Source organism: Canis lupus, chromosome 3 (assembly GCF_048164855.1).
Source record: "Canis lupus baileyi chromosome 3, mCanLup2.hap1, whole genome shotgun sequence".
Taxonomy (NCBI): domain Eukaryota; kingdom Metazoa; phylum Chordata; class Mammalia; order Carnivora; family Canidae; genus Canis; species Canis lupus.
Genome location: NC_132840.1, coordinates 49886494 through 49908757, shown reverse-complemented (window position 1 = coordinate 49908757; position 22264 = coordinate 49886494). Strand labels below are relative to the sequence as shown.

General features: G+C 47.5%; 1 protein-coding gene across 1 annotated transcript; it reads right to left on the bottom strand.

Moving 5' to 3' along the window:
• Positions 1-21264, bottom strand: TRIM16 (tripartite motif containing 16). Its single transcript, XM_072821043.1, has 6 exons — positions 20556-21264; positions 14027-14122; positions 10012-10245; positions 7658-7823; positions 7115-7210; positions 1-2729 (listed from the first exon to the last, which is right to left on the bottom strand). Exons 1-6 carry the CDS (start codon positions 21177-21179, stop codon positions 2146-2148), a joined length of 1800 nt encoding a protein of 599 aa, XP_072677144.1. The 5' UTR covers positions 21180-21264; the 3' UTR covers positions 1-2145.
• Between the last annotated feature and the right edge of the window lie 1000 nt (positions 21265-22264).

Below are 22264 nucleotides of genomic sequence, written 5' to 3'. Positions count from 1 at the left end.
CTTGTTCTCATGTTTTATTCTTCTTTTAAATTTGTTCATTTTAGGCAATTCCAGTTTGGGGACCAAAAATAAGAAAAAAAGAAAAATGACCCTCAGTTGAAGCCATAACAGAAAGAAAGTAGATGTTTCTCTCAATTTTGCTTTGATCTTTTATATCAAGAAGGGAGGTGCTGACACTGAAACTGAACAAAAAGAGCTGGCAGAGAAATGAAGTTCAAGTCAGTTGAGGAGACACCCTAAAGTTTCCTTTCTAAGAGCTCAGGCACTCTGACCTAAATAAATTACATCTCACAACATGGACACTGTTTACCAATGTGACCAAAAGCTAGGCAGTAATAATATGCAAGAAATTAGGGGAAAAAAAAGAAATTAGGAAAAGTGGTAGAGGTTGGAGGACACATAAAACTCTTGGCTTTTAAAAACAAAAATAAGGTAGATTATGGAAATGACAGACTCATCAACTCGATGTTAACTCACAGCAGAATCTTAAAATGGTTTAATCAAGCAGTTGGCAAGCATTTAGAAAATAAAGCAGCCAGCACCAATAACCCACAGAGGCTCAATAAATACAAGGCAGGCCATATGATCTCATTTTCTCTTTTGAGAGCATTGTGAGACAAGTGGAGCAAGGAAACCCAGACGTGTCTTGATTACTGCCTTTGGAAAAAGTCCTTCCTGGTGTCTGGTGGATAAAGGGCTAAAAGTGAGTTTTAAAACTGGGCTGTATTAGTGTTTTACCAAAGTATAACTTACTGAATAACTAAACCCAAAATGTATGAACTGGGGGCTGCCAGATTCCATATCTGGCCCTACCCTGATCAATATGTATCAGCAAGAGGAACACTTCAGAAGAAATGTTTACCAACTCTGTAGGTGATACCAGGATAGGAAGGAGTGTTCATCTATTAGGCACAGCATCATGAATCAAAAGTGTCTCAGCAAGCAGCAGTGATGCAATGAAATTTTAAATTCAAGTAAAAAAAGATTAACTCAATAAAATTCAAATTTAAAAAAATACGATAAAAAATTCAAATCCTATAGTGTATAAATCCTTGGATATAAATACAGGATGGGGTCTCTGGAAACAAGACAAGTGACACAAAGAAATGTACTCTTGAAAAAGGACTATCAGACGGTTGAAGAGGAAGAGACTTGCTTTGATACACTTCATAGGAAAAGATCCAGAAGTTATGAAGGAAAGTGGGAAATGTAGTGTGAAAACAAGACTACTTCCCTGGAGGATATGATATGCATGAGAATTGTCTTCAAATATTTGAAGGACTGGCCTCTGAATGAGAGATCAGACAAGTCCACATCTCGAGGTGAGACTCTCCCCAGAGGTCACAGGGATGAAGACTTGGACTCTGTTAAGATATTTCTTATCATCTTCACTATCCAAGACTAGGATGAGCTGTTGTGTGAGGTAGTGAGGTCCCTGCTGCATGGCCCAGCCAGAAAGAGTGCGTACAAAGATGCCGAGTGTTTAAGATGCTTGATGTCCCCACCAAGGAGTTCTTCGTGTAGCTTATTTCCTTACACACAATACCCATGATCTAATAAGGAGGGCAGTAAGGTGTAGTGGTTAAAATCTCCACGTCAGCTTGCTCAGGTTCGAATCCCAGCTGTGCCAATTACTCACCGTGTGAGCACAATGACTGTGAGCAAGTTAACTAACCCCCCTCCCCGGACCACAGGGGCCCCCTCTGCAAAATGAGGATGATACGAGCCTCCTCCCCAAGGGGAGGCTGTGAAGGTGGAATCAATGGCCATGCAGCATCCAGAATAGTGTCTGTGGCGTAGGAAATGCAAAATAGAGTTTGCAACGGATTATGCATGATTGCTCTGCAATCTTTTTGATCATCTGAGGATTCCTGGTCACTGAGTCCAGGCACAGTGTGACATTCACCGGACCGAACAGGAGAATTTCACTAGAAGATGAGAAACAGGGTGTAGGTACCTAGGGAGTGCTATACAATAGGGAACAGCACAGCAGGGAGCAAAAGGGAAAAGCCAGGGACCTCCCTCCTGGTGCAGGGACTCCCGTGATTCCTAAAGCCAGCTACCACTGGCAGATGTTTCCATCTCCAAGTCACCCTTAAGATGCAAGCTGCCACCCCATCTTGGTGGTCAGCAAGAGTCGGGGGTCTAGGGAGCAGCCTCGACGGAAGTTGGCATGGGCTTCTCGGGCTCCTCCCCCAGATCCATGATCCGGATGGCATTTTCCTTCTTGGAAAGCCAGAAGGCAGGGTAGACTGGCTCTGAAAACCGGCACTCGAACTTGTGAATCAGAGTCATGGCATCAGGCTCCACACCATAGAAGGAGAGGATCCCTCCTGGAAAGTCGACATAGACCCCCAGCCTCCGGAAAGGGCTGGCTTTGAGCGGTGTTTCCGTGTCACTGTGCCAGGCTGTGAACTCCTTTCCGTTCCAGTGGAGGCTCCACGAGAAGTTGTTTCCAGAAATGCAACTGTTGCGTTCCTCCCCTTTCCGATCAATGCCTTTGCAGGTCAGGCCAACGTAGGTGCCCGCCCCGGAGATCTCTACCTCAAAATAGTACCTGCGTAGGTACAGGCTCTGTTGGGACAGCACCTGTCGCCAGTGCACAAACCTGCTGGGGAGGTCCGGGTAGGGATGCTCCCAGGGCGTGGTGTTGGTGACCTTGCGATTGTCCTCCTGCAGCCGCAGATACCTGTGTGCCGTGTCCGGGTCAAAGGAGATGTCACATGCATCTGAGGGGATGAAGAAGGGCAGGCAGGCAGGTCAGGAACTGGCCACTGCTTGGGACAGAACACTTCCAACCCAGCCCACCTCCCAAGTATGAATCAACATCCCTCTCCTCTTCTCTGTTTGCACAGGTCGATGCTCCCCGCAAAAAAGAGGTGGGCAAAAACCAGAGAACAGAGACCACAAGTCACTCTACCTCCTTCCTTCTGAAAGTTCAGATTGCTTGGCATTTACTGTGTTATCTGTGGAACTGAATCAAGAAATAAAATCTGGGACGCCTGGGTGGCTCAGTGGTTGAGCGTCTGCCTTTGGCTCAGATCATGATCCCAGGGTCTTGGGATCGAGTTCTGCATCGGGCTTCCTTCATGGAGCCTGCTTCTCCCTCTGCCTGTGTCTCTGCCTCAGAGTGTGTGTGTGTGTGTCTCTCTCATGAATAAATAAATAAAATCTTTTTTAAAAAAAGAAAGAAAAAAGAAAATCTGCTGGTCTAGTCATTTGTTCATTCAACGAGTATGTATTGAAAGCCATGCACTATTCACTATTCTCAGTGTCAGCAAGGGCTTGTGAAAACAGGCACTCACACATCCACACTTGAGTCTTTTTTTTTTTTTTTAATTTGACCAACATTTAGCTGGGTAAACTCTCAAACGTTCCCTGAAACATATTCTCTTCCTGATTCCAGAGAAAAAAAAAAGTAAAGGCACCTCCATGCACCCCGTTGCTCAAGTCACACTAAAGTTATTTTTGAAATTTCTTTCCCGTCATCCTCACCACCCGCTTCCCCCACACAGACAGCATCAACTCTGTAGATTCCTCTTCTGTCCAAACTACTGCTTCACCCCCAACCTAGTCCAGAATAGACTAGATTGCTGACCATGCTGCTCTGTCTTGAACCTCTTCCAGCACTTCTCTGCCACAAGGCCACGGAGCATGTTTCAGGGTGTAGGCTTAGGTATTTCATGTCATCCCAGCTTCAAGACCCCGATTGGTGCCTCTTGCCCATGGAATAAAGCAGTGATCCCTCCTCCCAGCCTGCACAGCCGTGCATGACTGGCCCTTGCCTGTGTCCCCAGCTTTGTCTCCTGCCCACTAGCCCTGGATTGCCATGCTCCAGGCACCCTGATCTCAGAAGCATGCAACCCTGAGCCCACTTCAGGGGTTTAGCACAGACCATTCCCTCTATGACATGATCATCGCCCTCACCTGGGCCTAGGTGATTCCTACAGATCCTTTCAAATTGTAGCTAAGGGTTCGTGTCCTCAAAGAGGCTCTCTGCGACTTTCCACCACTTTCTCTCAGAGCACTCTCGTTTCTCAAGCTTCATGGTACTCAACACAATGTGTATACTCCATTTATTTATGTGTTTTTTTCATGCTTATCTTCCTCCTAATCTCTACACTCCACATTTCACATAGGACTCTATCCCGGTGTTCTAGCTCAGAGAAGATGTTCAGAATATATTTTCCAAATGAACTAGCGCATTTGAGTCTATTTGAAATCTATTAATATAAAAAATTATTTGGATTAACGCAGAGTTTTCCAAATTCCTTTGTGTCTAGGTAAAGAAATTCTTTTTTTTTTTTTAATCTAAGAAGTTAAAAGGAAAAATGAAGGGGTGCCTGGGTGGCTCAGTTGGTTGAGTGTCCAACTCTTGATTTCGGCTCAGGTCATGATATCAGGGTTGTGAGATCAAGCCCTGTGTCATGATCTATGCTCAGCGTGGAGACTGCTTGAGATTCATTCTCTCTCTCTCTCTCTCTCCCTCTGCCTCTCCTCCAGTTCTCTCTCCCTCTCTCTTAAAAATAAATTTTAAAAAATTTTAAAAAGGAACAAGGAATGTGAACTGAGGACCTAGATTTATAGGTGCTCACTTTGGCAGCATATATATAAAATGGGAATGATACAGAAATTAGCAATGTCCAGGTGACATGCAAATTCATGAAGTGTTCCTTATTTTTGAAGACAGTCAAAGGTACAAAGTTCTAGTTAAATAAGTCCAGGGGATGTCATGTACAGCATGGTGACTATACTTAAAAATACCATATTGCATATTTGCAAGTTGCTAAGAGAGTAGATCTCAAAAGTCCTCATCATAAGAAAAAAGAAGTCGGTAACTACGTGAGGTGATGATTTTTTTTAAAGATTTTATGTATTTATTCATGAGAGACACAGAGGGAGAGAGGCAGAGACATAGGCAGAGAGATAAGCAGGCTCCCTGTGGTGAGCCCAGTGTGGGACTTGATCCCAGAACCCCAGGATCAGACCCTGAGCCAAAGGCAGATGCTCAACTGCTGAGCCACCCAGGAGTCCCCATGTGATAGATGCTAACCAAACTTATTGTGGTGATCATTTCACAATATATGCATATGTCAAATTATTATATTGTACACCTAAAACTAATAAAAGTCGTATGTCAATAATATCTCAAAAATGTGTTTTAAAAAGGCATCTTTTTTCAAAGATTTATTTATTTTAGAAAGAGAGAGAGTGAGCATGAGTGAGGGGAGGAGCAGAGGCAGAGAAATAGAAGCAGACTCCCTGCCGATTGGAGGACCCAATGTGGGGCTTAATCTCACAATCCTGAGAGATTATGACCTGAGCCAAAACCAAGAGTCAGACAGACACCCAACCAACTGAGCCACCCAGGCACCTGAAAAAAGGCATATTTTTTAAACTACCTGCAGCTCTGTGTTCCTAAAATAGCACCAGTAGCTCTGGTTCCCAATAGCACCAGCAGCAGACTTTTACTGACCAACTCCTTTGGCAATCCTTAACATCCAGGTATCGAACGATAACATTCTTCTCATCTAAGGACATCCAGAACTTCGTGGCAAGTAGGTGACTCAATGTCTTGGGACAAGAAAGTCAGAATGGGTCTGGAATATTCTGTTAGTGCCAGAAAGCAACGATACTTTTCAGGATTTCAAGGGCGGAATGCCAATACCTAAAGGAGAAAGAGTGGCAGGGCGCCTGGGTGGCTCCATCGGTTCTGAGCAGCTGACACTTGGTTTCAGCTCTAGTCATGATCTCAGGGTCCTGGGACAGGCCACACATAGGGCTCTACACTCAGCAAGGAGGCTGCTTGAGATTCTCTCTTTCCCTCTCCTTCAGCCCCTCATCTCACTCTAAAATAATCTCTCTCTAAAATAAATAAGTCTACTTAAAAAAAAAACAAAACAAAACGGTTGAAAGGAGAAAGAGTGGCTCCCACTTATCAAGTTGGCAGTTTGAGCCACACGACTTTGACAGGTTGAACAATCTGAGTCTATAAAAGGCTCAAAGTTCATAATGATACCCAAAGAGGAAAAGTTAATATTAGGTGTGAAAAAAAGACTTCTGTAATGGCAAAGAAGATAGGTTATAATAGGATACACTTCATATTTATCTTCATGTTAAGAATAAGGGCTGTTTGGTTTCTTTTTTGTTTGTTTGTTTGGTTTCTTGTACTAATTACATCTGTGTATAAAAATACAGATGTGCTTCTGTTGGGAAGCAGGAGAGAATAAATAAAGGAAACTGTGTAAGTAAAGAGGTCCTGAGAAAACGCAGAAGCTGTGGGCAAAAACAGAGACAGTCCTCGGAACCCAAGGCTCCATGTGATAACTGGAAAAAAAGGGGGTCTAACAGTCAACCAGTGGTCACCCCCAGGAAACAAGCAGTAGCAGGGTTCAACGGCATGTTTCAAAAAGATTAATTCACCAAATGTCATAAAAATGAGTCTCAACATTTTGAGTCTCAACAGTCCTGCCTCTCCTGGGACTTGCTAAGTACCGACCAGAAATACAGTGTTTTAAAAAATGCTAACAACAACAGCAACAAAAAACATGGGAACAGACCAGGTCAACACCACATCATGACAGGACAATGGGTTATGCAATTCCAGCTGAGCCAGACTTCAAAGGGAGTCATTTGGTAACTAGCCAGGATCTTCCAAAGTGCCAAGCTCACAAAAGACAAAGTAAAGGACAGGACCCAGACTGGGGGAGTCTAAGGAGGCAGGAAAACGTCTGTGACCCTAGATCGGACTATGGGTCAGAAAAAGGACATTAGTTGGAACGCCTGGTGAAACACTTGAATAATTCTACAGATTAGATAATAGCAGTGTAACAACATTCATTTCCTGGTTTTGGTCAATGCACTGCAGTTATACAGAGTGTTAATGTTTGGAGAAACTGGATGAAAGGTATGCAAGAATTCTTTGTCCTGTTTTTGTAAATCTGAAATTCCCTCCAAGATGAAAAGTAAAAATAAAAAGTTTTTTAATGTTCCATTTAGGAGTAGACCTGAGGTTGCAAGAATCTGAAACTTTCATGAAGGCCGATGCTCTTGCTCCAACAGAGCAAAACACTAACATCAAATAAGTGGTTAAGGGAAGCTGTTTGCAACTTACATTGGAGGAACTGTTGCCTGGTGCTGGGTTCAGGTTTTGAGGTCCAATACTTGCGCTCGATAACAGCAGACACGTGAGTGCTGATATTATATTCCTCTAGGAAATCAGAGAGTTATGAATGCACACCTGTCCAGGTGGTGAGAACCTAAGAAGCAGGACATCCCAGCCACTCTTCCCTTGGCTCCCCGGGAGAAAACAAAGAGCTGCACTCTAGTCGTGTCAGAGACAATCATGCTCAGTGGGTGATTTCTCTCATGGGTGTGAAGCAAAATATGCTGGAAAATGATCTCAGAATGGCTTAGATTTCACTTAAAAGTATAGGTGTTAGCAACCTCTGAAACTAGTCATAGAAATTTCACCCAGTTGCGGGATGTAACTAACTCAGCTTCTCTGGATCTCAATAATAAAATAAAACCATCATGGTAAGTGTCCATTAGCAACCCATCTGGCCAAAGGATGGCTTTGAAAATTCCCTGATTTGCCCTCCCTCACATTCTGAGGAAAACACATACCACAGCCCAGGACTCAGACAGCTTTCCTCACCTTCCTTGGAGAAATCCTGGAGCTTCTCCTTGTAGTTCTGCAGCAACTGGATTAAATGCACCGTGGAGTCTGTGATGACCCTGCGGATGCCCGAGAGCTTATCTTTGAGTCCTATGTAAACACTGGGGAAAGCACTGTCCTCCGTGTTCGTAAACTTGCAGTACTCCTGCAGGAAGGGGAACGTGGCAAACTTGCCTTCATTTCTGTATTTCTGAAACTGGTCTGCTCTCATTACATCACCTCCTGCATCTGCAAAATGGGTTGATGGTAATGTGCCCTTCACAAAGCAAGCATGCACAACATGTCTGGCTCAGGACCCAACAGCATAGCAAGCTATTTACGGTTTTTGGGGGGTTTTGGGGTTTTTTTGGGGGGGGAGATTGTGGTTGTTTTTCTTTAACTAGGAAATGGGCTTTTAAAAACCAAGAGAGACACACACAAAAAGAAAAAGAAAAAAAATAAGAATCAAGAGAGCTAGCTGCCTGGGAACAGCTCCAATGCACCTCCCAGACTACAGACCAAGAACAAAAACAAGGTGTGTGCCAACAGCCCAAATAGCAACAGTAGCATTCCTGCCTGCTACATTCATTCCTGAAGGACTTTTTTTCTTTCTTTTTTTAGAAAAATTTTTAGAGGTTTTATTTCTTTATTTGAGAAAGAGCGACAGAGAGAGAGAGAGAGAAAGACCGAGCTCAGGGGGAGGGGCAGAGGGAGAGGGAGAAGCAAGCCCCACCCCAGGGGCCCCACCCCCACCCCACCCCCACCCCACCCACATGGGGCTTGATCCCAGGACCCCAGGTTCCTGACTTGAGCCCAAGGCAGACACTTACCAGACTGAGCCACCCAAGCACCCCTGTTTTTCAGAATTTAAACACCAGCCATGGCTTATGGGAGGGGTGAGTGGAGGAGCAGGTGCAGCACTTGGAAGATCCAGGACCAAGTCCTCAGACAGGAATGCTGCCTCTGCCTTGTCCGTTCAATCCCATACACAGGCTCTCTCTAATTTTTGCACTGTGCTTTAGAATTTGAACAGTGCTTTCAGGTACATATTCATATTAAATTGCCTAAGCTTCAAATCAACTGGGTGATCAGGAAAGGCTGCTTTCAGATGCAACACAGTATCAAAATCCAAACTCAGCTGGAGCATTGCAGGCCCACTGGCTATAGCAGAAAACTTAGCAATAGAAACAGCTGCTTCTGTTGAGCCCCAGTGGCTCAGGGGTTTAGCGCTGCCTTCAGTGTGATCCTGGAGACCCAGGATCGAGTCCCCCATGGGGCTCCCTGCATGGAGCCTGCTTCTCCCTCTGCTTGTGTCTCTGCCTCTCTCTGTGTGTGTCTCTCATGAATAAGTAAAATCTTAAAAAAGAAAGAAAGAAAAAACAATTGTACCAAAATGGTTAGGTAGAGAAAGAGAAGAAAAAGGCCAACCCACAGGATAGATAGAAAGGTAAGCATTTTGGGGCACCTGGGTGGCTCAGTCGGTGAAGTGTCTGCCTTCGGCTCAAGGCTGTAATCCCAGGGTCCTGGGATTGAGCCCCAGGTCAGAGTCCTGGGATCGGGCCCTGGGTTAGGGTACTGGCTCGGGGCTGGGGGGCCTCCTTCTCCCACCCACACCTCTGGCTCATGCTCTCTCTTTCCCTCAAATAAATAATCTTTTAAAAAAATAATAAAGGAGGAAAGTTATTGACTCTGGCCTGATTGTCTGACAAATGAGGCATTTGAGACCTAGAGAGGTTAAGTGACTTAGTTAATAACCACGCAGCTATCTAGTGACACATCTGGGATGATGGAATTTATACCCAATCTCTGCAAGATTACGCGTCCTTCAGATGTGGCCCTAATGGCACGAGGCTTAGTGTATAAGGAATCGCCCTGTAATAAACGTCCCATCTCTGCTGAGCCTTACTAGCTCAACCAGCACATGCAGCCCTCTCTGAAGGGCAAGAGGTCTCCAGCCTCACCCCTGCCAGGTACACTGATCTCAGCTCATCACTTCCCCGCTGAAATCCTCCACCGGCGTAGGTGACTTGGAGCAGAGGAACAAAGTTCTCTCACAGCCAGATGCCTGCCTGGCCAGGCCAGCCTCACCTCCATCCCTAAGTGCTCAGCAACCCACGCCCCAGCCTTAGGAAAGCGCTTTATTCCCCCCAAATCAGCTGCGCTTTCTTAAACCCCTTTACCTGTGCATAGGCCGTTCTCTCCCCGCAGCTCCCCGTGCACCCCACTATCAAAGAGCAGTTCCATTCCCACATTCCCCACATCTGCCACAGGCCTAGCAGAGTAAGGGTGCTCCCCGGCACTGGCGGCCCGATGCCTCTGCCTCCGCCCCCCTCGCCTCCCCCCTGCCCTCGTACCTCCAGAAACAGGACAGTGTTGCTGATGGCAGCGATCCTCTCCAGCTCCTGCTGCCTCTTCTCCATCTGTGCGCCCCTGTGCTCCAGGTGAGTCTTGATGCCGTTGGCCTGGCTCAGAGCCGCTTGCTCCTTCTCCTCCAAGAAGAGCATCACGTCGGCCTGGGCCTTCCTCATGGCAGCAAGCAGTTCCCCAAACTGTTCCTCGGCCACCACCTTCACCTCTGACACGGACATCTGGGGAGGGAGGGGCAGTGAAGAACATGCTAGCAAGGCGTTCACTCTTCTTGAAGCTCAGCACACAGGGCCCTAAACCCGAGAAACCCGTAAGGTAGGGAGTGATTTTCTATTGTAAAAGGAAGGTTTTATTCGCCTATGAACCCTGGGGTGCTGGAAAAAGCGGATTTGCCCTCCAGGGTAATTCGCCATCATCAACCTTGTCTCTCAGACTTCTTCTTTATTTTTAAAGATTTTGTTTATTTATTCAGGAGAGACGCAGAGACACAGGCAGAGGGAGAAGCAGGTTCCCTGTGGGGAGCCCGATGTGGGACTGGAGCCCAGGTCCCCTGGATCACGACCTGAGCCGAAGGCAGATACTCAACCCCTGAGCCACCCAGGTGTCCCATCATCTCTCAGTCATTCGATGATCTCTGAGAACCCTGCCAGCTCTGACAGTCTGGGGTTACCATTCAAGTATCCAAAATCATTTCTCCTACCAGGGCAATGCATGTATTCAGTATACTTGATGGTTATATTTCTTGAAGGGAAATTGATCATTTAGCTTCTCTGAACAAATCAGGAGCATGAATTCGCTTTCTCTGCGTTTCATGGCATCATGAGTCCATCGAACTGAATACACATGGAAGCTCACGGTTTCTGTACCAGGCACAAAATGTTTAGGGTGTGGGTAGGTGGCCTTGGCACCTGAGCACGGCAATACGAGCATACCCCGGGCAGGAGGAAGGGGGTGTCCAAATAAAATACAAAGCGACCGTGTGATAAACACTAAGGGTTTGCATGATGGCATGTAGGCATGTGCATGTGTACTTTCTACCCTTTCACAGGATGAACATCCTTTAGAAATGCCTTCAGTCATCATCATATTTATAACATCAGGCCAAGTGTAAATGCTTTCCTCTGTCCTTTGCTAGTTCTTAAGGACCGGTGCTAACAGCTCCCTCGGATACTGTCCAGTTTAAACTTCATCCAACTGTCTTAGACACACTTTCCTTTGCTCATATTCTCCTCACCTCATTCCACAGCCCACAGTGTGTTCTCTACCTGCCTCAATCTACCCGCACCATCATCCCCACCCACACCAATCCCATCTGAGGGCAATCAGAGCAACCCCTCCAGGGCTGTTTTTCTGTTCCCCCTCCTGAGAGTAAGGGCCATCCCTGGTTTTGGGAGCCCAAACAACAGATAGCTCGCAGGCTGAGGCTGCTAGGGCAGCTCTGTCCCCTGGCAGGAAGGATGGGGAGGGGAAGAGGAGAATTAGAAGGGCCTGGAAAGGGAAGGACTCAGAAAGGTTGGCACTCTGGGCCCAAGGGCATGTGGAAGCCTCAAGGTCTGGAGGGAGATGGGAAGAAATGATGCCACCAGGCAGGAGGAGCTCTGCTTGGCTGGGGACTCTGCTTGGCCAGGACTCAGGAATACAAGCCCACAAGTGAGCCTAGGGGTGGCCCAGTCTTTGATCTGCTGGGAAAGGAAGGAAGGGGAAGGGAAGCAAGGGCATCTCTACTGGGGGCAGGGAGATGGGTAGAGCCTCTCTACATTGTGATTTTCATGCCAACTGCCCCATCACTTCGTGGTTTCCTCAAGGCTGGGGCAGCTGAACAGAATTAGAAACAAATGAGCCTGTAATAGGGACTAAGTAGGAAGGCAGATGGGAGATCTTCTCCAAATTCCTCAAGCCCAGACATAGAAGAGCTTGTAGAGAAGAGCAGCTGTCGTGTATGTGCCCAACGTTAAATTTCTCATCCCTGAAGCACCAATTTCAAAAGGCATCCATCTGGAATAAACATATTGCCAGCTGTGGGACACAGCTAAGAGCAGCACAACCAGATAAGGAATCGGGCCACCCCCACCCATGAAGCTTCCTCTTTCAGAAAGCCCTGAAATCTAGACAACTGACCCCTTGAGTGACCCTGCTTCTTCCCAAGCCTGAATTCCTGCTCTTATGCTTTAAATAAGCCAACTAAGAGTGAACCCATGAAACCCTCGACACCCGCCTTCAACTCCAGGAAAGGCAGATCCCAGGTCTGTACCTCTCCCTCCCTCTCTTTTCCTGTGACCTTGAAGTAGGGCAGTGTGGCCCTCAGGCAGCGTTCTGTGCCTTCCAGGACCTTTGAGTAATAAACTTTGTTCTCCAAATCGCCCTGACAGTTTCTTGCTGACATGAGTCTGGCAATCACAAATTTCTCATGGAAGCACCACACCATGAAGCTGAGAAGTATGAATCTTAAAGAATCCACATCCCTCTCCTCCACCAAGGCCCTCCTGAGGAAGAAAGCTTGGACTGAAGTTGGAGGATTGACTCTTCTGCTGTCAAATGTGACCTCTCCTTCCTAAACCATTTTACGGAGAAATACTTCTTCCTTGCATGTAAATGGAATGTGCAAAGGATTCTATTTACCACCAAAATAATGACAAGTAAAGACCAAAGAGAGGAGGGGCCACAAGCATATCAAAGTATCGAAGTTTATGGTTTAGAGAGATGGAGGTTGGTACACGTGCCTCTAAATGTCCTGAGTTTCTTAGGTTGAGGGAACAACAATTCCAGGTTCCTGTTCCATCAATCTGGGGGCCCCAGACCAGTCTTGTTACCTCTTGGTGCATACATGTCCCTTGTACATGTTGGCCATTGTGATAACTACCTCCCCAAGTTACCACACAATTATGGGAAGAGCTGAGTAGGAATGGAAGTGTCTGAAAAATAAAGGGCTAGAAAAAAAAGGCAAGATGCTCATGTGGTTCTCTAGATTATCTTGAGCCTGGAAATCAACAATATCTGAAGATTTATAAGACTTTAAAGGGACAATTCTTTTTCTTATTTTCATAAGATGATGTGAGTGCAAAAGAGGTATTGATCTTTCACAGCCAGTTAGTTGTAAACACCGAGAAGGAGAAAATTAAATTAAAATGGATACATGCATCAGACGTGGATGGATGGATGGAAGGATGGATGGATAGTTGGATCGAATCATTCATGGAATGCAAAGATGCTGCTACTGAGTCACTACGATAGCTTAGGTGTTTTGCATTCTTTTCTGAGTGATGGTTTGGCTTTCCACTAATGAGAAGTATTTGTGGAACTGTTTGGGTGTACTTAGAGTTTATATGGAAACTGGCCATAAACCAGAGAGACTAAAAGCAAGCAGCCTGGCACACAATTGGCCTTATTAAGTTACCATCCACTAAGCAAGCAGTTCTCCACACCTTTTTCTGGTTTCCAGCACACAGGACTGGTGACACTGCCATGCAAAACACCCTCCTATCATAGGAGAAGCCCTGAGTCTGTCTGATTCTCAGACTTCTAGCTAGATATCCTCTCCACTCCCCGACACACACCTTTTTACTCATCAAAAAAGGATAAGCAAGTGTAAAAACAAGAATGCTGTTATAATAGGATTAATCTTGCTCCTACAATGTTTTTTTTTTTTTAACATTTAATTTCTTTGCGAGAGACGCAGAGAGAGAGGCAGAGACACAGGCAGAGGGAGAAGCAGGCTCCCTGCGGGGATCCTGATATGGGACTCCATTCCAGGACCCCAGGATCATGACCTGAGCCAAAGGCAGACTCTCAACTGCTAAGCCACCCAGGTGTCCCTCCTACGCTGTATCTGTAAACAGAAATCACTTGCCAATTTTGAACCTTAAACTAATTTCATAGCAAAAGCCCATGGACCAGGAGGGTAGGCCTGCAACCCCGTGTCCCAAAAGGCCAGATGGGCCTGACTGAGCCTACAGCAGCAGCCAGGTGTGCTGACACATGGCAGGTGACCCAGAACAGCCTTACCAAAACAGATTTGTGATTTGCTTGGAGCCTGGCGATGGCATTCTCATTCAACCTGAGTTTCCGTTCCAGTTCTAACTGGGTCTCCCGGAGCTCAGCCTAAGAAGAGAGAAAAACGGTGTTGAGGAGTGTACATAGAATGTCCCTAGGAGCCATGGGGCTATCCACCCTTCTTGCATGGTAAGGAGAATAAGGAGTATTTGACCTTGGGAGCTGCCTCAGAAGCCAGCCTGGGGGGCCTCAAAGGGACATGAAAGGTCAGCTGTGTGGGGATCCCTGGGTGGCTGAGTGGTTTAGTGCCTGCCTTTGGCCCAGGTGTGATCCTGGAGTCCCGGGATCGAGTCTCACGTCGGGCTCCCTGCGTGGAGCCTGCTCCTCCCTCTGCCTGTATCTCTGCCTCTCTCTCTCTCTCATGAATAAATAAATAAAATCTTTAAAAAAAAAAAAAAAAAGGTCAGCTGTGTGCAGCGCCTCCTGGGGCTGAACTCAACACGAATAGGCCAAAAATGCCTCGAGCACATACATTGTGCTGCGCTGGTCTGATGACTTCCAGAATTTAGCTGGATGACCTCCTATTACCCTGACCACACCCCCATTAGCTAAGTACCACTGACCCCATTTCACAGATGATAACAACCAGCGTCACACGGTTCATCAGTAGAGTCCAGCCCAGCCCCTCTGCCCCCAGAATAACCTAACAAGGAGTATGAGCCGGAGCCAAGGGTGGGGACCCTACCTTTTGTTTTCTTTTTTTTTTTTTAAAGATTTTATTTGTTTATTCATGAGAGACACAGAGAGAGAGGCAGAGACACAGGCAGAGGGAGAAGCAGGCTCCCTGCGAGGAGCCTTATGCCAGACTCGATCCCTGGACCCTGGGATCATGCCCTGAGCTAAAGTCAGACACTCAACCTCAGAGCCACCCAGGCATCCCGACCCCAGCTTTTCTACGTAGCAGCTGATCCTCTGGAAAAATCTTCTTAACATCTCCAGACATCCATTTCTTCACCTGCGAAATGGGGATAACTAAATTGGGATAACTCCCAACACATGGGGGTTTTGTAAAGACTTAGTGAGATAGCATGTGTTAATGCGAATGTGTTCTAGCAGCTGGCACGCTGTATGTGCTCCCCAAATGCCATCATGGGTGCACTTCTTCTTGACCATTGCTACCATGGCCACTTTCCATCACACACTCATCACTCCTGAAGGGGGGCAGAGCCAGCCCTCCTGGCCTAGGCCAGTGCCTGCCTGAGAACCTCGGGTCTGCCTCTCTGACCCCACTGCCTGCTTCATTCTCCCCTCCCAAGACTCCCTAAGCACTTTCTGCCAAGAAGTGTGCCAAGGCATGATACCCAAACCTTTGCAGCCTTCGAAGGCCTTACAAGGGCGAGTCAGCAAAAAAAGAAAAGAATAGCTTTAAAGGCTTTCAATAGGTTATGTCAGCACTGGAAGCTGTGCCATTTGCACCCTAAGGAAACTCAGAAGGCAAAATGGGTCTCTGCTTTTTCCCACCGAAGCCTGGCAGAAGTGCCCCGCCCCCAACTCTCCACCATCCAGAGGCCTCCCCTCACTCTGCAGAAGGCAGATAACTTCCTTATTTTGTTTTGCTGGGGATCTGGGATGCTGACTTGGAGCTGGGGGAGCTTTGTGACCCCTCACCCCTGCCCCCGACACCTGTTTAGGTATGGGGGAAGGGTCTGGCCTATTTGGTGGTAGTCTTTATTACACAGTGACCTGTTCCAGGGAAGGGGGAAACACAAAGTGCTTGTTTAACGGTAGTGAGCACACTCTGAACACAACCAAACAATGGGCGTCGGCAGCCCCAGCATGATCCAGAGCCACAGGGAGACTCCCAGAGAGGAACCAGGGAGAGGGCTCTCTCCCCTGCCTGCAGATTGCCATAAAAGGAGAAAAGGACTCCTAAGTCCCTATAGGGGACCTCTCTAAGTGAGTCACCCCAAGCAAGGGAAGGCACTCGGGATTGCCACAAAGGTGGAGTCACTTTGGGAGACCTGTATCTCCAGTTATTCCTGTTCTGAGAAAAGGACAGGCTGCCTCGGGCTCTGGCTTTAGGGTTTACCAAGATGTCAGCCATCCACCCACTCTGGGGCCAGGGTGGACCTTACGCAGAAGTTGGATGGTGGTGCCCATGAGTGCAGACAGCCCTATATTGATGAGCATGGGGGTCCTGTCTACTTCTTTTTTTTTTTTTTTAAGATTTTATTTATTTATTCATGAGAGAGAGAGAGAGAGAGAGAAAGAGAGGCAGAGACACAGGCAGAGGGAGAACCAGGGTCCACACAGGGAGCCCGATGTGGGACTCGATCCCAGGTCTCCAGGATCACAACCTGGGCTGAACGCAGCGCTAAACCGCTAAGCCACCTGGGCTGCCCCGGGTCCTACCTACTTCAATGAGGTAATGACAAATGTGGTGTAAAAGGTATAGTATTTGGGGTGTGAAGGCCTATCAGATCTCTGTCAAATCATTTCTCTTCTCCTCTGGTGCAGGGCCACGGGAATGGGTTAACAGAGTTGTTCTTGCTTCTACCTACAGGGGAAAGTAGCACCCAGAGCTTGGGGGTCAGACATGGGATTAGAGATGCAGAGAGGACTAACGGAAGAATAAGAAGAGGAAATTGCAGCTGGTCCAGGTTCCTCTGTATTTCCAGCCACACGAGCAGGCGGCCCTGCTGGACAGTTTGTGTGTAGGTAGCACCAGAGCTCCACCTGGCCTGGTTCCATTCCTCAGACAATTGGCCAGAACCTACCATATGCCAGTCCAGTCAAGTAGGACACCCTCCCTGCTCCTGAAAGGCATACAGCCTGGTAGAATGTTTAAGGAAAAAAAAAAAAAAAAAAAAAAAGTTATGTAACACTGAGCCCAAGGCATCCCTCAGAATTTCTAGAAGAAATTCTTTTCCTGAGTGCCCTCCACCCTGTGTGTGTTTTGGCTGCCATCAAACAGGCTATTTATGATGCTGGTTAACTGCTCCCCCGAGAAGCATGACTACTTGTACCTTACAGAAACTTGCCTCCTGCTCTACATGGAGTCACTTCCAGTTCCTGAACTTTCTGGAACCAATGCTGAGGCGCAATGTGATGTGGCCTGTCCCTAGTAGACCCATGATCTGAGGCAGATCTTCCCACCTCCAAGAACCCAGTCCTGACCTCACTCCCGCTGACAACTCCATCTTGGAAAATGGAGCGGTTCTGTGGCCTCAGCCCTTTGGTACTTGAGAGGAGCCACAGAACATGCCTTGGCTTCCTCATTAGAGTCCAAGCTCTAATGGACAGACAGTGCAGCCTGTCGATGGGAAGCAATCCATGATGCTTGATAAGCTTGAGGAAGAATAGGAAAGACCCACATACATTTCCTGAGTCAGAACAGGAACATGGCCAAAGGATCCAAGTTTTAATAGGCACGCATGCATGAATGCACGTACACAGCAAGGCCGGCTGAACTTGAAAGCAAAGGGGCCTTAGGAAGCTGGCCTGGAGCGGCCATCAGTCCCATTCAGGAAGACTTGAGGTGTGGGGGGTATTTCTGGAAGCCCAGCAGGATAGAAGATCAAAGATCAAAGAACAAAGAATACCCACCTCCAAAATCCAGAATTTTTGCCCATTGGCATAGTTAGAGACCAGGGGAGCTTCAGCAGGGGCTCACTTGGTTCACCTGCAGATCTGGCCATGCAGGTTCTCAGCTACTTTTGTCCTCGTGGCTGACCCTGCCATTTATACTTTCCTACAAAAACACGCCTGCTTGAATAATTAGCCCTTAACACCATCCAAAGTGACCTTCTGCAAGCTGCTCCAGCAGGCTGGGCCTAGCTGAAGGGGATACGAGGCTTCTGGAGCCTTCATTATGTCTCTAGTAAAGCTTTCAAAATAATCCTGGTGGCATTTGCAGTCTCATCAAGCCACTGTGTCTTCGGGGCTGGTCTCTTGGCCTCCTTACAAGAAATCTTTTGGTTCCTAAGACTTGGCAGAGCCATCTAGAGTGTGGCTGTACTTATGAAGTAAACTTGCTCTCTGAGCCGAAAACAAGGACACAAGATAGAAAAGACGAGAGCTCTTATGCAGACCAGAAAGGTAGAGGTTTTGAACTGGGGTCCTCACCAAAAATCTGGGGTATGAGGCTATTGGGTTGTACATGTAGCCGTGATGGCTTTTCAACACCAAAAATTGCCCTGGAGCCCTTTACCCAGTTCTTATTTTACCTTACACAGCCCTCCCCTAGGTTGCCTGAATTTGGGATTCTGTATATGCTCTACTGCACTCTTCCCTAACTCTGTGATGCACCAGTTGGTTGACACTGTGTTTAAAATTCATATTGCATCTCTACTGGTTCAGACACAAAATTTCTGAAAGGAAACAGAAGAAAGCAGAGATAGTAGTGTTTGCCTGAGGAAGGAGGTAGGGGGGGATCCAGGATGAGAGGGAGACCTTTTCCTGATATAATCTATTACAACGCTTGGTGGAGATGGCCTTTCAACATGTATATGCATCACTTCTTCCAGTTAAATATAGTAACATTCAGATATTATACCCAAAAAGAACAGCAGTTTACTTTGTCTTAATATCTCTGCTCTGTGTGTGGCAGAATTTTGGTACAAAAAAAAAAAAAAAAAAAAAAAGCAAGGTTATAATATTGTGATCTTGGGGTCTTCTACTCATGTTCCCATGTAGGGTGGCTTTCCAAAAGCATCCTCTCCTCACTCCATGACTTAGTTATCTGTATGCGTTTGACAAAATGTGAAGATAAAAAGAATTGCCACCCTGTAGAGTTATCTGAGGACTGAATGAGAAAATCCACCTTTGGCACACAGCAATGCTCCATGAAGCCCATTTTGCTCAACCATCTGTTGATACAGAGCATCTCCGTGGTTAAAGAAAAGCATTACACAGAACCTCGTCCTGGTTATGAGAGGCAGTGTACTGCTTTCCTGACAGGACATTCCCTGACTCCAGAAAAAATGAAAGCAATTGGCAAGTGGCTTCCTGAGCTGGGAATGGTGACTCACTGGCATCTGGAGCTTTCCAGAACAATTCCCACTAACACCAGATAAAATTCTATGCCTGAGAAAAGACATGGAGGAGGGGCCCTGGCAAGTAAAGTGCCCTTCCCAGAAAGCCCTTCCCCTTGCTGCCCAGGAACATTGGACCAAGGAGTTGTCCGGGGTCTCCCGCCCTGTGCTGTGCAAACAGGGAGCTGCCAGCGGTATGAATGTAAGGAATGTGGGAGAAAAGTCAACTACACTACTCCCACTAAGAAAGAAAATAAAGTACTCATGGAAACTCCAAGTATGGGGATCCCTGGGGGGCTCAGCCGTTTAGCACCTGCCTTTGGCCCAGGCTGTGATCCTGGAGTCCTGGGATCGGGTCCCATATCGGGCTCCCGGCATGCAGCCTGCTTCTCCCTCTGCCTCTCTCTCTCTCTCTCTCTCTCTCATGAATAAATAAATAAAATCTTTTTTTAATAAAAAAAAAAAAAAGGAAAGTCCAAGTATGAGAAACAAGGAATACAAAGTAGCTAAATTGGGGCACCTGGGTGGCTCCCCTAGTTAAGCATCTGCTTTCTGCTGGGGTTATGATCCCCAGGTCCTGGGATCGAGCCTGGCATTGGGCTCCCTGCTCTGTGAGGACCCTGCTTCTCCCTCGCCCTCTGGCTGTTGCTCTGCCTGCTTGTTCGTTTTCTCTCTCTCTCTCTATCTCTCTGTCAAATAAATAAGTAAAATCTTAAAAAAAAAAAAAAAAAAAAGGTAGCTAAATCCATTCCCAAGAACTTCTCCATGTTTTCAGCTTTAGGGTAAAGAAAAACTGGTTGTTCTAGAAAACATCCTATCTGATGGGAATTAAATTACAGGCTGTGAGCATGGTGTTTCTTGGTCCCTCCTGGTACCTCTATCTGATGAGGAATTTCTATTTTCCCTAAGTTAAGCCCTCCTTGACATGGTACTTGGGGGTAAGTTTCCAATTCTATGCTACCTTAGTGGTTTTCAAGCTCTCAGATTTCACACCAGGTTATCTCTAGAGGAGCACTTTCTACTGGTCTCCCATTTAGGGTAAAGGGGAAAAGAAAAGAGATATTAAAAGTTAAAAAAAAAAAAAGACTTTTTTTTCTCTTGAATTTCTGCCAAGGTTTCGTTTCACAATTGCCACACAGATCCAGCCAGAAGGAGACGTCACTGCCCTAAGCCCCACAAGTCCTGCACCCCACACCCAAACACACATCCGTCACCGAAGGCTGAGTGAGAGACAGGTAAGCAGCAAGCATGAGGGAGAGAGAGACACACACACAGAGACAGTCCAGGAGCAGCAGGTCGGAGATGGGAGTAGAGTGACCTACTTCAGTTTCCAAAGTCAAGTGCAATAGATATTTACCCTGGAGGAACAGCCAAGCGCTAGGGCTGGAGCCCTTGTCAGGACCCAGGAGCACAGAAGCCAAGCCGGCAGCCCCGGGGGCGGTGGCCCAGCCTCTCCCTGCGCCCACCACCTCCCCACCACCCCCTCCTGGATGGACCCCAGCACTCGCCTCCTTGTCCCTGCGGGCGGCATCCAAGGAGACCCAGGCGTGGCCCTTGTGCTCCTCCTGGCCACACTCCTGGCAGATGCACTGCGCATCGGGGCGGCAGAAGGCCACCAGTGGGCTGCGGTGGGCAGGGCAGGTGCGCAGGTCCCGGTCCTTCACGGGCTCGGTCAGCTGGTGGCTGTGCAGCTTGCTGTTCTCCTGGTGAGGCCGCAGGTGCTCCTCGCAATAATTCACCATGCAGGTCAGGCAGGACTTGACGGCCTTCACCCTGCCCGTCCCCAGGCAGAAGTCACACAGGACCTCCACCTCCCCTTCGCTGGCAGGACTCCCCTCTGTCTCCCCCTGGGGGCTCCCCGGGGAGCCCAGGTCCTCTTCTTCTGCCGGGCTGCCCGACCCAGAGTCTGAGCTGACGGTGGCCAGAGAGTGAGCGGTGATCCCGGGCAGTGGCCCTGGAGCCATCAGCTCCAGCTCAGCCATTTGGAAGACTCTGGCGCTGAAACTGCCCTTCCTCTGCCCCTCGGCCCTGGGTCTTGTACAGCCCAAGTCCACCGAGAAAACCACGCCTATAGGATTGCAGCTGTCACTGGAGTTTAACTGTTTCCGCCCTCCCGGAGGAAGCTCAGTCATCACTTTGCCCGAGGCTTGGACGGCCGCCAGCTGCAGTGATGACGAGGCAGCTAGGTTGTTCAGGCTGAGGACGGCAGCTCAGAAGTCTCTCCATGGGCTCCGGCCCCTCCTAGGCCTAGCCCCGAAACTTCTCTTCTTGTGTGAATCATTTGCTCCCCATAGGCTCAGCCACAGACCACATGTGTCTATGGTCGCTCTGGAAAGAATTAGAGATTCCTGAGCTCTGCTGTGAAAAGCCTACATTGCTTTATGAGACTGGCCAGGCAAAATTTTTGTTTGTATTTTTTCAAGTGATCTAAAGTGTCAGGACTTCAACGATAGGACAGCCCTTTATCCCGTCCCATCTCATAGAACTGGACATGAGGCACCTAAGAAAGGAATGTAGGTCCCTGACCCTGACCTTGCCCATACTGCCTTCTCGCAAATGGGTATTCGGGGAGTCAGGGAAGAATGTGTCTCCTTCCACAAAAAGCTCCATTCAGACAGCTCTCCCAGCTACATGTCCCACCCCAAGGTTCCTAGAAAGAGGAATGTAGCAAGAAACAGTCCCTTTGTCCACCTAATAAGATGTTCCTGGGCATGGTGTATGAGTTTCCTTATGCTGCCATCATGAAACACCACAGACTGGTTTATAGAAACAACAGAAGGGGCACTTGGGTGGCTCAGAGGTTGAACATCTGCCTTAGGCTCAGGGCATGATCCCACAGTCCTGGGATAAAGTCCTGCATCAGGCTCCCCTGCAGGGAGCCTGCTTTTCCCTTTGCTATCTCTCTGTGTCTCTAACGAATAAATAAATAAAATATTTAAATAAATAAATAAATAAATACCCTGTCTCCAAATACAATCATATTATGAGGTCCTGGGGTTTAGGAGTTCAACATATGAATTTGGGAGAGAAAGACAGAATTCAGCCCATAACACATGGCCAAAGGATGAGACAGGAAGCATCCAGCTCCTTAAAAGAAAGGAGCTCCCAGGGATCACCACTGGATAGGGATACACAGTGTACTTAGTATCTGCCACATGGGCACCAAGGCACCCAGGATGATTCCAGGGTGCCTGGACCCCAACATCTGTATCTTGGA